Source organism: Babylonia areolata, chromosome 31 (assembly GCF_041734735.1).
Source record: "Babylonia areolata isolate BAREFJ2019XMU chromosome 31, ASM4173473v1, whole genome shotgun sequence".
Classification (NCBI taxonomy): domain Eukaryota; kingdom Metazoa; phylum Mollusca; class Gastropoda; order Neogastropoda; family Buccinidae; genus Babylonia; species Babylonia areolata.
The window spans coordinates 26,936,551-26,952,074 of record NC_134906.1 but is presented as its reverse complement, the minus strand read 5'-3'; the positions used below and the strand labels follow the sequence as shown (position 1 = coordinate 26,952,074).

General features: G+C 44.6%; 1 protein-coding gene across 1 annotated transcript in view; it reads right to left on the bottom strand.

The window, feature by feature from the left end:
- Nucleotides 1–610: 610 nt before the first annotated feature.
- LOC143276147 (serine/threonine-protein kinase TNNI3K-like) overlaps nt 611–15,524 on the bottom strand; it is a 41,121-nt gene continuing 26,207 nt past the window's right edge. The window contains 7 exon segments of the mRNA XM_076580565.1: nt 611–1,158; nt 3,719–3,777; nt 6,694–6,929; nt 8,114–8,223; nt 8,830–8,962; nt 12,175–12,227; nt 14,438–14,595. Coding sequence (XP_076436680.1) covers nt 1,061–1,158; nt 3,719–3,777; nt 6,694–6,929; nt 8,114–8,223; nt 8,830–8,962; nt 12,175–12,227; nt 14,438–14,595 — 847 coding nt within the window. The 3' untranslated portion in view covers nt 611–1,060.

Sequence of the window (15,524 nt, the reverse complement as noted above, 5' to 3'; positions counted from 1 at the left end):
TACAACAGGATCTCACTGATCATGGCATCATGAACCACTACAACAGGATCTCGCTGATCATGGCAACATGAACCACAACAACAGGATCTCACTGATCATGGCATCATGAACCACAACAACAGGATCTCACTGATCATGGCATCATGAACCAGATCTCACTGATCATGGCATCATGAACCAGCACAACAGGATCTCACTGATCATGGCATCATGAACCAGATCTCACTGATCATGGCATCATGAACCACAACAACAGGATCTCACTGATCATGGCATCATGAACCACTACAACAGGATCTCACTGATCATGGCATCATGAACCAGATCTCACTGATCATGGCATCATGAACCACTACAACAGGATCTCACTGATCATGGCATCATGAACCACTACAACAGGATCTCACTGATCATGGCAACATGAACCAGTACAACAGGATCCCACTGATCACGGTATCATGAAACATTGCAACAGGACCTCCTACAGAACGACAAAACAACCAGACACTGACAAAGACAACCCACCGAGATGATGCTGCCGACGCATAACAACAGGATCTCACTGATCATGGCATCATGAACCAGATCTCACTGATCATGGCATCATGAACCAGAACAACAGGATCTCACTGATCACGGTATCATGAAACATTGCAACAGGACCTCCTACAGAACGACAAAACAACCAGACACTGACAAAGACAACCCACCGAGATGATGCTGCCGACGCCACCAGAGGAAAGACGGCAACGTGTCAGATCTCTACCACTCAGGCACAACACAGATTAACCCTTTGGGCACCAACGTCACGCACCAGCCGTGAAGAGCAACCTACGTCGCAGATATGCATCACAAAGGGACTTTAAACACAGGCGGACGTGCCCTCTGAAGTCTTATCCACCAACTGTTACTTAAGCGTCTGTTCTTACAAGCCAGTGCATATGTTTTGTTATGGAAAAAAACAACAACAACAACAACAAAGAACCAGTTGGTGCTGTAAGGGTTAACAAGGTCACTTCGCCCCCCTGCAGACTGGAGAAGGCAAGGGGTCAATGATGTGTCAAGAGTCTTCGCTGTCCTTCTCGCTGCTGGAGCTGGTCAGAGACTCGCTGACGGACATCGCCGCTCTCATTGTGCTCAGGGGGTCCGACACATAGCCTGCAACGCAACACAGCGTCACATCATACACCATGATAAGAACAGAACAGAGCAGAGCAGAATAGAACAAAATAGAATAGAACAGAACAGAACAGTGCAGAATAGAACAGAGCTGAACAGAATGAAATAGAATAGAACAGAACAGAACAGTGCAGAATAGAACAGAGCTGAATAGAACAAAATAGAACAGAACAGAACAAAATAAAACAGAACAGAACAGAGCAGAATAGAACAAAATAGAATAGAACAGAATAGAACAGTGCAGAATAGAACAGAGCTGAACAGAACAAAACAGAACAGAACAGAACAGAGCAGAACAGAACAAAATAGAACCGAGCAGAACAAAATAGAATAGAACAGAGCAGAATAGAACAGAGCAAGATAGAACAAAATAGAACAGAGCAGAAATAGAATAGAACAAAATAGAACAGAACAGAGCAGAATATAATAAAATAGAATAGAACAAAATAGAACAGAACAGAACAGAACGTATAGAACAGAACAGAACGTATAGAACAGAACAGAACAGAACAGTTTCAGTTTCTCAAGGAGGCATCACTGCATTCGGACGAATCCATATATGCTACACCGCATACAGCAGAATACAACAGTTTCAGTTTCTCAAGGAAGTGTCACTGCGTCAAGACAAATCCACAATTCACAACATCCACTTGGCGTATCACTGACCAGCAGTATAACCCAACACGCCAAGTCAGGTCTGAGTGCATGCACGTCTCTCTCTCTCTCTCTCTCTATATATATATATATACTGTCGCTGCGTGATCACCATATTGTGTACTTTTGACCTCTTTCTAGGGGCCAGAGGCCTGGAGATTAAAGTTTTTTCTTGTTCTTGTTCTGTATATATATATATATTTTTTTTTTTAATAATTTTTTTTTTATATATATGATAGTCAGTCATGTCCGACTATGACCATCAGAACAGCAGAGGAGGCAACTGCTGTTCCGACTATTTGGGCTAGAATTTGATTATAGTGGAGAGTGTCTTGCCCAGGTTACATCCCCACTCTCTCGGCCAAGAGGCTTTTCGGACAGTCGGCGTTGGGATGGTTCCCAAAGGCCAACAAGCCCACAAGGCTGCAGCACTAAGAGCCAGTACAATTTTGCCTCCTAGTTTGAGAGTCATAGTCCTTCACAAAAGACTAAGCTGTAAATGATTTCCCATTGACTGGAGAAACCATTGATAATACAGCTCTCACTTTGCTGTTGGCCCAAATGTAAACTTATGTCAATCTGTATATATATATATATATATATATACATATTTGTGTACCTATCATAGTGGATTTCTTTACAGACTTTTTGCCAGAAGACAACACTTCTGTACATGTTGCCATGGTGGTTTTTTTGTTGGTTTTTTTTAAGGCAACAGGTGCGTGCTGCACATGGGACTTCAGTTTACTGTCCCATCTGAATGACTCGAGACGCTCAGCTGGATGTTCCAGTCAAACTTGGGAGAAAAGGGTGAGACTGGGAATCGAACTAAGACACTCATGGACACTGTAAGCGCCTTAACCATTCTGCCACCTTTCCCCCCGGAATAAAACAGAACAGAATAGAATAGAACAGAATAGAATGTCTTTATCATTACCAAGTATACCTCGGAAACAAGGAATATTGGAGGGGACAATGCATGTTTAAGTACAAACATGAACTGGGGATGATGCACAAACACAAACAAAAATACGAATTCAGACAAATATGCATAGATACATATAAGCGTTTGTGCATGCACACACTCACATTCATACACGACCACACAAATGTCCGCACCCACACCCACACCCCCCATGCCCCTCCTCCACACACACACACACAGAGCACAAGAATGTGAATGCTTCCTCGAATATATGCCATACATTACACATGATGAGTAGGTCTACAGACAAAGGGCAGCCAGCTGTACGATTCTCTCTATACACTTTGCATTGGTTTCAGAGACAGGACAGCCATTGGTTTTGGTCCTAACACCTCTGCACTGATGACAAGACGGGAGCATCCAACACAACCACACATGCACACTGAAACAGCTGTGAACGAGCAATATCTTTATCATTACCAAGCATACCTGGGTAACAAGGAATATTGGAGGGCACAATGCATGTAAAGTACAAACATGAACTGGGGATCATGCACAAACACAAACAAAAAGACAAATTCAGACAAACATGCATAGATACATATAAGCGTTTGTGCATGCACACACTCACATTCATACACGACCACACAAATGTCCACACCCACACCCACGCCCACACACACACACACAGAGCACATGAATGTGAATGCTTCCTCGAATATATGCCATACATTACACATGATGAGTAGGTCTACAGTCAAAGGGCAGCCAGCTGTACGATTCTCTCTATACACTTTGCATTGGTTTCAGAGACAGGACAGCCATTGGTTTTGGTCCTAACACCTCTGCACAAGACGGGAGCATCCAACACAACCACACACGCACACTGAAACAGCTGTGAACGAGCCAGCCAATCGTTTTAAAAGTTAAGCGCAGAAAGACTGTTCTTCCCATGCTCACCGTTTTTGTCCAGCTGGGGGAACGGAATTCTGCGTCGGTTGTCTTCAGCGGACCCTCCACTGCAACATATGAGAGACAAATCTGAACGTGAAAAACGTGTCCGCCGACAAAGGATGAAAAAGATACTGCACCAACCTGGTTTTGGCGAGTATGGGTCAGAAACATCAGAGGCTGTGTGGGTGTTGATGGGCAGGGGGGTGGGGGAGCGGGGAGGCGGGGGTTCAGGGTCGGGTGGGAGGCCAGGGGGGTGTTTGGGGGGGTGGGGGGGGAGATGAAGACGAAGTAGTAGAAGGAGAGGAAAAAGAAAGATGAGGATGATACCGACAGCAACAATGACAACAACTACGACGATCACCTATCCCAGGACACTAACAATGATTGGAAAGAAGAAGAAGATGATGATGATGAAGAAGAAGAAGACAATGATGATGAAGCTGAAGACGAAGAAGAAGGCGAAAAAGAAAAAAAAGATGAGGATGATAGCGACAGCAACAATGACAACAACTACGACGATCACCTATCCCAGGACGTTAACAGTGATGGGAAGAAGAAGAAGAAGAAGATGATGAAGAAAAAGAAGAAGAAGAAGAAGACGATGATGATGAAGCTGAAGACGAAGAAAAAGGCAAAAAAGAAAAAGAAAGATGAGGATGATACCGACAGTAACAATGACAACAACTACGACGATCACCTATCCCAGGACACTAACAATGATTGGAAAGAAGAAGAAGATGATGATGATGAAGAAGAAGATGATGAAGAAAAAGAAGAAGAAGACGATGATGATGAAGCTGAAGATGAAGAAGAAGGCAAAAAAGAAAAAGAAAGGTGAGGATGACAACGACAGCCACAATGACAACAACTACGACAATCACCTATCCCAGGATGTTAACAATGATGGGAAGAAGAAGGAAAAGAAGAAAAAGAAGAAGAAGATGAAGAAGAAAAAGAAGAAGAAGAAGAAGACGATGATGATGAAGCTGAAGATGAAGAAGATGGCGAAAAAGAAAAAGAAAGATGAGGATGATAACGACAGCGACAAAAACAACGAGAAGAAGAAAAAGAAGAAGAAGAAGAAAAAGAAGAAGAGGAAGAAGAAGAAGAAGAAGATGATGTTGATGATGATGAAGTGCTTCGAAGAAGAAGAAGAAGAAAGACAAGTATGATAACGACAGCGACAACAACAACGCCGAGAAGAAGAAGAAGAAGAAGAAAATGATGATGAAACTGAAGACGAACAAGAAGAAGAAGAAAAGAAAAAATGAGGATGATAAACAACAACAACAACAACAAGAACGATGACAACAACGAAACCAACAACATCAATGATGATGAAACTGGAGATGAAAAAGAAGAAGAAGAAAAGAAAAAAAGAGGATGATAAACAACAACAACAACAACAAGAACGACAGCAACAACGAAAACAACAACAATGATGATGACGAAACTGAAGACGAAGGAGAAGAAGAAGAAGAAAAAGAAAAAAAAAAGAGGATGATAAACAACAACAACAACAACAAGAACGACAGCAACAACGAAAACAACAACAATGATGACGAAACTGAAGACGAAGAAGAAGAAGAAAAAAAACGAGGATGATAAACAACAACAACAAGAACGACAGCAACAACAATGTAAACAACAACAACAACATCGATGACAACAACAACGCAAACAAAAACAACAACAACAACATCGATGACAACAACAACATAAACAAAAACAACAATAACAACATCGACAATGATGACAACAACGTAAACAACAACAACAACATCGACGACGACAACAACAATGTAAACAACAACAACAACACTCACCTATTCCGCGATGCCTCCATCTCCCAGTGGATGCGTAGGGCGGAGACGTGGCCGATGAGAATGATAAACAACAACAACAACATCGACGACGACAACAACAACATAAACAACAACACCAACACTTACCTGTTCCGCAAGCCCTCCATCTCCCAGTGGTTGCGCAGGGCGAAGACGTGGTCGACGAGAATGATAAACAACAACAACAACAACATCGACGACGACAACAACAACGTAAACAACAACACTCACCTGTTCCGCGAGGCCTCCATCTCCCAGTGGTTGCGCAGGGCGGAGACGTGGCCGACAAGAATGATAAACAACAACAACAACAACATCGACGACGACAACAACAACGTAAACAACAACAACAACACTCACCTATTCCACGAGGACTCCATCTCCCAGTGGTTGCGCAGGGCAGAGACGTGGTCGACGAGAATGATAAACAACAACAACAACAACATCGACGACGACAACAACAACGTAAACAACAACAACAACAACACTCACCTATTCCGCGAGGCCTCCATCTCCCAGTGGTCACTCAGGACAGAGACATGGCCGACGAGAATGATAAACAACAACAACAACAACATCGACGATGACAACAACAACAACAACACTCACTCATTCCACGATGCCTCCATCTCCCAGTGGTCACTCAGGACAGAGACATGGCCGACGAGAATGATAAACAACAACAACAACAACATCGACGATGACAACAACACTCACCTATTCCACGAGGCCTCCATCTCCCAGTGGTTGCGCAGGGCGGAGACATGGCCAACGAGAATGATAAACAACAGCAACAACAAAATCGACGACGACAACAACAACATAAACAACAACAACATCGATGACGACAACAACAACATAAACAACAACAACAACACTCACCTATTCCGCGATGCCTCCATCTCCCAGTGGTTGTGCAGGGCGGAGACATGGCCGACAAGAATGATAAACAACAACAACAACAACATCGACGACGACAACAACAACGTAAACAACAACAACAACACTCACCTGTTCCGCGAGGCCTCCATCTCCCAGTGGTTGCGCAGGGCGGAGACGTGGCCGACGAGAATGATAAACAACAACAACAACATCGACGATGATAACAACAACATAAACAACAACAACAACACTCACCTGTTCCGCGAGGCCTCCATCTCCCAGTGGTTGCGCAGGGCGGAGACGTGGCCGACGAGGGGCGGGGTGGTGCTGCGCCCCTCAGGGTCGCCCTCCTGCTCTGTGACCATGGGCAGGGCGGAGGGGAAGAGGCTGGGGGTGGGGGGCGCGGAGTCCACGTTGGACAGCATGGCCACCGCCTGCGACTGGCGGCACTCATCCAGCACCGGGATCACCTCCCGGAACTCTGGCCTTTGCTGTGCAGGTGCGGTGGTGGTACGGAGGGGTGTGGGGGAGGGTCAAAGGTCAAAGGTGAAGTCAAGTGAATAATAATGCTAACACTGATGGATACTTAAATACCAAAACTGTCCAGAAATCTGCTCAAGTTGCTTTAATAAAACACTTTTGTTTGCACAACATATTACACCAATGTTACATACACACACCAAAATGTGACTAACTAATTAAACAAATACACACATACACACTCTCTCTCTCTCTCTCTCTAATACACACTGCATTTTAACATATATACATTTTGACATATACATGTACACAGCAGCTGCCCTCCACACATATGCACACACAAAAACATGGAGTGGAGGTGTGGGGGGGGAGGTGTGGGAGGGGGTGTGGTGTGGAGTGGGGTGTGCGTGTGTGCTCAACATCGTAATGGGTCAGAAGGCCTTCTACAATAAAACATTTCTGAGTTCTGAGTTCTCTCTCTCTCACTCTCTCTTCAGACGCTTTATACTGACATTGGCTTAACTACAGCCCTTAATAAGCATCTGAACTGTCTCCCTCTCCCTCTATCTCTCCCTCTCTCAATCCCTCTCTCTCTCTCTCTCACTCAGTCACACACTTGTACGCAAACAAACTACATGCACACACTCTTCCCCCACACACAGAGACACACACTTTCTGCTCCCCCCCCATCCCAAATCCCCACCTCTCCCCACGATGCAACCACCAGTCCGCCTCCCTCCCCCTACACACACACATACACACACACAAATACACACACACCTCTTCCCCATACCACCACACACCAAGACAACAGACATCAACCACCCCCCCCTACCCCCCCCCCTGCCCCCCAAAAAAGACATAAAAAAACTGCTATTATATGTCTATGTCAACTTTTAGTATACTGTTATATCTATCCTTTAACTATTACTGCATGTGTGCACGGCTGTGATAGTGTATGTATGATTTACTCCAAATTACTTTTTTGAGGGTTTCTGGTGTTGTTGTCTACTGTGATTATTGATTGTAATGATGGTTTGCCCTAAGTTTACTTCTCTATATACACGTTGAATGACTTGTGATTTTCTTGCGTTGTTTTTTTTTTTCTGTTCTACACCACATATGAATTTCTCTTGTTGAAATAATAAAGTATTCTGTATTCTGTATTATTCTCTATTCTGTAAAAGAAGCTCACATCAGGATCTGTGTTCCAGCCTCTCTTCAGCAGACTGACGATGGGTTTGGGGAAGGTGATTCCGATCGGAGGCCGGGAGTTGTGGTAGGCTGTTTCAGCCGCCGCCGCCGCTGTGGAATTTCATGGGGAGGAGAAACATAAGGAGGTAAGATTTGATTTTTCTTCTCCTGGTTCTGGGATGTGTGTGTGTGTGTGGGGGGGGGGGGGGGGGGCGAGTATGTGTCTCGGTGTGCATGCATGTGTGTTGTGTGAGTGCGTGTACAAGCATGTGTGTGCTCTGTGTTAAGTGCATGTGTGTGATTGTGCGCTGAGGTATGAGTAAGCCTCTAGCTGGCCTCATGTGAGAGCTGGTGCATGTGAACATGTGCTCCAGTGAATCATTTATCAGAAAAGAAAAAAAAAAAAAAAGAGGAGTTAATTACACAAAGCTCAAGTGACCACACTGACTGACCAGTGACCACACAGACTGACCAGTGACCACACAGACAGACCAGTGATCAGTGACCACACTGACTGACCAGTGACCACACAGACAGACCAGCGAACACACAGACAGACCAGTGAACACACAGACAGACCACTGACCACACAGCCTGACCAGTTAACACACAGACTGACCACACAGACAGACCAGCAACCACACACACAGACCAGTTAACACACAGACTGACCACACAGACAGACCAGCAACCACACAGACAGACAGACAGACGTACCCGGTTTGAGGTGGGCGAAGGGCAGCTCCCCAGCCAGCAGCTCCCAGAGGACGAGGGAGAAACTGAACACGTCCGCCTTCACGCTGTACTTGGTGCACTGCGTGAAGATCTCCGGAGCCATCCACCGCAGGTTCTGCAGCGACAACGACACACATACATGTCAACCCCTCTCAGGCCACGACAGAAACAACATGTCAACCCTTCTCACCTCACAACACACACACATACATGTCAACCCCTCTCAAGTCATGACAGAAACAACATGTCAACCCTTCTCACCTCACAACACACACACAAATACATGTCAACCCCTCTCAAGTCATGACAGAAACAACATGTCAACCCTTCTCACCTCACAACACACACACACACATGTCAACCACTATCCACTGCAGGTTCTGCAACGACAATGACACACATACATGTCAACCCCTCTCAGGTCACGACAGAAACAACATGTCAACCCTTCTAACCTCACAACACACACACAAACATGTCAACCACTATCCACTGCAGGTTCTGTGACGACACACATACATGTCAACCCCTCTCAAGTCATGACAGAAACAACATGTCAACCCTTCTCACCTCACAACACACACACACACACATGTCAACCACTATCCGCTGCAGGTTCTGTGACAACGACACACATACATGTCAACCCCTCTCAAGTCACGACAGAAACAACATGTCAACCCTTCTCACCTCACAACACACACACGTTGTCAACCACTATCCACTGCAGGTTCTGTGACAACGACACACATACATGTCAACCCCTCTCAAGTCACGACAGAAACAACATGTCAACCCTTCTCACCTCACAACACACACACAAACATGTCAACCACTATCCGCTGCAGGTTCTGTGACAACGACACACATACATGTCAACCCCTCTCAAGTCACGACAGAAACAAGTCAACCCTTCTCACCTCAAACACAACACACACACACACATGTCAACCACTATCCGCTGCAGGTTCTGTGACAACGACACACATACATGTCAACCCCTCTCAAGTCACAACAGAAACAACATGTCAACCCTTCTCACCTCACAACACACACACACAAACATGTCAACCACTATCCGCTGCAGGTTCTGTGACAACGACACACATACATGTCAACCCCTCTCAAGTCACGACAGAAACAACATGTCAACCCTTCTCACCTTACAACACACACACATTGTCAACCACAATCCGCTGCAGGTTCTGTGACAACGACATACATACATGTCAACCCCTCTCAATTCTTAACAACAGTATACATACATGTCAACTCCTCTCAGCTCACAACAACAACATACACACATGTCCACCCCGCTCAACTCACAATTATGTGTTCAACAATACACATGTCAACCCTTCTCAGCTAACAACAGCCACACACACACACACATGACAACCCCTCTCGACTTACAATGGAACACACATCATCCCCCTCTCAACTCAGAACAACACATTCACACGTCAACCTCTCTAAGCTCACAACTATAACAACAACACACACGTCAACCTCTCTAAGCTCACAACTATAACAACAACACACACGTCAACCTCTCTAAGCTCACAACTATAACAACAACACACACGTCAACCTCTCTAAGCTCACAACTATAACAACAACACACACGTCAACCTCTCTAAGCTCACAACTATAACAACACACATGTCAACCTCTCTAAGCTCACAACTATAACGACACACACGTCAACCTCTCTAAGCTCACAACTATAACAACAACACACGTCAACCTCTCTAAGCTCACAACTATAACAACACACATGTCAACCTCTCTGAGCTCACAAGTATAACAACAACACACACGTCAACCTCTCTAAGCTCACAACTATAACAACACACACGTCAACCTCTCTAAGCTCACAACTATAACAACAACACACACGTCAACCTCTCTAAGCTCACAACTATAACAACAACACACACGTCAACCTCTCTAAGCTCACAACTATAACAACAACACACACGTCAACCTCTCTAAGCTCACAACTATAACAACACACATGTCAACCTCTCTAAGCTCACAACTATAACAACAAAGACACAAACACAACAAACACAGACGTACAGACCAAACCAAACACAAACACAACACACGCAGACGTATAGATCAACATGCACAGACACAAACACAGCAGAAACAGAAACACAGATGTACAGACCAAACCAGACACAGACACACCAGACACAGACATATAGATCAACACGCACAGACACAAACACAGCAGACACAGAAACACAGATGTACAGACCAAACCAGACACAGACACAGACATATAGATCAACACGCACAGACACAAACACAGCAGAAACAGAAACACAGATGTACAGACCAAACCAGACACAGACATATAGATCAACACGTACAGACGCAAACACAGCAGACACAGACACACAGATGTACAGACCAAACCAGACACAGACACAGACGTACAGATCAACACGCACAGACACAAACACAGCAGACACAGAAACACAGATGTACAGACCAAACCAGACACAGACACACCAGACACAGACATATAGATCAACACGCACAGACACAAACACAGCAGACACAGAAACACAGATGTACAGACCAAACCAGACACAGACACAGACATATAGATCAACACGCACAGACACAAACACAGCAGAAACAGAAACACAGATGTACAGACCAAACCAGACACAGACACAACAGACACAGACATATAGATCAACACGCACAGACACAAACACAGCAGAAACAGAAACACAGATGTACAGACCAAACCAGACACAGACATATAGATCAACACGTACAGACGCAAACACAGCAGACACAGACACACAGACGTATAGATCAACACGCACAGACACAAACACAGCAGACACAGAAACACAGATGTACAGACCAAACCAGACACAGCAGAAACAGCAACACAGATGTACAGACCAAACCAGACACAGACACAGACATATAGATCAACACGCACAGACACAAACACAGCAGACACAGACACAGACGTATAGATCAACACGCACAGACACAAACACAGCAGACACAGAAACACAGATGTACAGACCAAACCAGACACAGACATATAGATCAACACGCACAGACACAAACACAGCAGACACAGAAACACAGATGTACAGACCAAACCAGACACAGACATATAGATCAACATGCACAGACACAAACACAGCAGACACAGACATATAGATCAACACGCACAGACACAGACACAGCAGAAACAGAAACACAGATGTACAGACCAAACCAGACACAGACACACAGATGTACAAACCAGACACAGACACAGACACAACAGACAAAGTGGTCACTGACCCCTGGCTGCTTGGTCATGTTGTCCTCCTCTGCTGACCTCAGGAACCGGGACTCTGACGACAAACATCGCTGTCACAGTCATCACTTCATCGCTATCACCCTCCCCACAACAAATTTCAGTGTGTGAAATTCTGGTGTGCTTTTCTCAGGGAGAGGGCATCGCTACAGTGCAATGCCACCCTTTTTTTTTCTTTTCTTTTTTTTCTGACTGCAGTTGTTTTTTTTTTTTCTTCCTATCGATGAAGAATTTTCCACAGAATTTGGCCAGGAACAACCCTTTGTTGCTGTGGGTTCTTTTTTTGTGTGTGCTAAGTGCATGCTGCACACAGGACTTGCTTTATCAACTCATCCTTCTTCTTCTTCTTCTGCGTTCACTCGTATGCACACAAGTGGGCTTTTACGTGTAGGACCGTTTTTACCCCGCCATGTAGGCAGCCATACTCCGTTTTCGGGGGTGTGCATGCTGGGTATGTTCTCGTTTCCATAACCCACCGATCGCTGACATCAGTGGATTACAGGATCTTTAATGTGCGTATTTGATCTTCTGCTTGCATATACACACGAAGGGGGTTCAGGCACTAGCAGGTCTGCACATATGTTGACCTGGGAGATTGTAAAAATCTCTACCCTTTACCCACCAGGCGCCGTCACCGTGATTCGAACCCGGGACCCTCAGACTGACAGTCCAACGCTTTAACCACTCGGCTATTGCGCCCGTCATCAACTCATCCAAATAAGCGGCATTCAGACTATCACTCATGGTCTTGGCGGAGGGGAAGAAATTACTGCTGAGCGTGGGATTCAATCCAGTGCGCTCAGATTGACTCACTTCGCTTTGATTTATTGTTCTTATTTGCTTATTCATTCAATTATTCATTTATCCATTCATTTATCTCATTCTATTTCATTTTATTTTCCCTCAAGACCTGACTAAGCTTGTTGGGTTACGCCGCCAGTCAGGCATCTGTTTAGCAGATGTGGTGTATGTAGTGGAGTGATGGCCTAGAGGTAACGCGTCCGCCTAGGAAGCGAGAGAATCTGAGCGCGCTGGTTCGAATCACGGCTCAGCTGCCAATATTTTCTCCCCCTCCACTAGACCTTGAGTGGTGGTCTGGACGCTAGTCATTCGGATGAGACGATAAACTGCGGTCCTGTGTGCAGCATGCACTTAGCGCACGTAAAAGAACCCACGGCAACAAAAGGGTTGCTCCTGGCAAAATTCACGCACACAGGAAAAAATACAAAAAAATGGGTGGCGCTGTAGTATAGCGACGCGTTCTCCCTGGGGAGAGCAGCCCGAATTTCACACAGAGAAATCTGTTGTGATAAAAAGAAATACAAATGCAAAATGTAGCGCATAATATGGACATGTCCAAACACAGCAACGCCTCCATCAGAAACTGAAATGAACTGAACTGAACTGAACTGAACTGAACTCTCTCTTGCTTCCTAGGTGGATGCATCATCACCGCTTAAGGGGGGACACGGCAGTGCAAAAGAGACCAAAATGATGATTTTTTCATGATTTGGGTTTTTGATGGATTTTGATTCTTGAACATCTCTTCTATCATATGCATAAGTTTTTCCACTGTAAAGATGTCTTTAACAATGAAAAAAACTGCCAATAAAGATTGCTTGCTGAATCACGAAAGTGTTTATTAATAATTTTTTGTTCAATTTCAACGCAAGTCGTCAAGTTTCTGGCCTTGACAACATACCTTGGACTTGCTCAATGATGAGTAAACCTACAACCATGAGACTTTGCATGATTGTTTTATGACATGTTATTGAAGTTTTGTCATGAGTATGTATGAAAATATTCTCTGGGTTTTAATTCATAGCAGTTCCAATCTTTTTACCCATTGTAAATTTTGAGGATTTCGCAATACCCAAAATTTCAAAAATTCATAAAAAGTACTATAATTGAAGAATCAACACAATCTCACGTGAAAATGAAGATAATATCATTGTGTATCAAGTCCACATAACAAAAAGTGTCTGCATGCACCACATGGACCACAAACCCGATTTCTTGGATACATTGTTTGGCGGCCATTTTGATTTGTTTCCATACCAACGGGTATTCACAGAAATCTAAGAACACTTTTTTTTTTTAGATCCGCAAGTGATGACACACCCAGTAGACAAAAAAAAGAAGAAGAGATATAGTCAAAGAGAAAAAAAGTTGTTATTTGACAGTGGTGTCTGGCCTTAAGGCCGCCGCTCGAGTTCCTTTCAAGCTCGTCAACCCAGAGGAACCCACCTCCAAAGTCAGCGACGATGGCTCGGCCGTGCTCGTCGAGCAGGATGTTGTGGCTGTTGAGGTCCCTGTGGATGATGGGCTGGGGGAGGGTGTGCAGGTAGTCCATGCCCTTCGCCACGTCCATCGCTATCGTCAGCTTGGAGTGCAGGTCGATCAGTCTGCAATCAGCAAACATACCGTAATCACTAACACACACACACACACACACACGCACGCGTGCGCACACACACATTTCTTCAAAGACAGTGTATCGCTGTATAAATGCAATCAGGCTGCGATGAACAGGGGACTTTTTGTAACGTTCAACATTTGTAATGTTCTATGTAATCAGTGATCTTCGTAATGTCTATCAGTCAGAAAGAATTTGTTTAAAGTCTATCAATTATAATAATAATAACAACAATAATGGACATTTATATAGTGTGTTTTTCCAGAAATACTGCTCAAAGTGCTTTATATTTCATCCTCATGCTACTCCCCCCACCTCCCTCCACCCAGCCTCCCCTCATAAACACAGAAACACGTGCCAAACTACACTCACACAACTGAACGTTGAAACCACTCACCAACCCATGACACCCTCAAGAAAACACAATCCTATAACACGTACTCACAAACACATTGAAAACCACCCACCCACCAACCCATGACTCCCTCTAGAAAACACAATCCTATAACACGTACTCACAAACACATTGAAAACCATCCACCAACCCATGACGCCCTCAAGAAAGCACAATCCTACAACACGTACTCACAAACACATTGAAAACCACCCACCAACCCATGAAGCCCTCTAGAAAACACAATCCTATAACACGTACTCATGAACACATTGAAAACCACCGACCAACCCGTGACGCCCTCTAGAAAACACAATCCTATAACACATACTCACAAACACATTGAAAACCACCCACCAACCCATGACGCCCTCTAGAAATCACAATACTATAACATGTACTCACAAACACATTGAAAACCACCCACCAACCCATGACACCCTCTAGAAAACACAATCCTATATCACGTACTCACGAACACATTGAAAATCACCCACCAACCCATGACGCCCTCAAGAAAACAC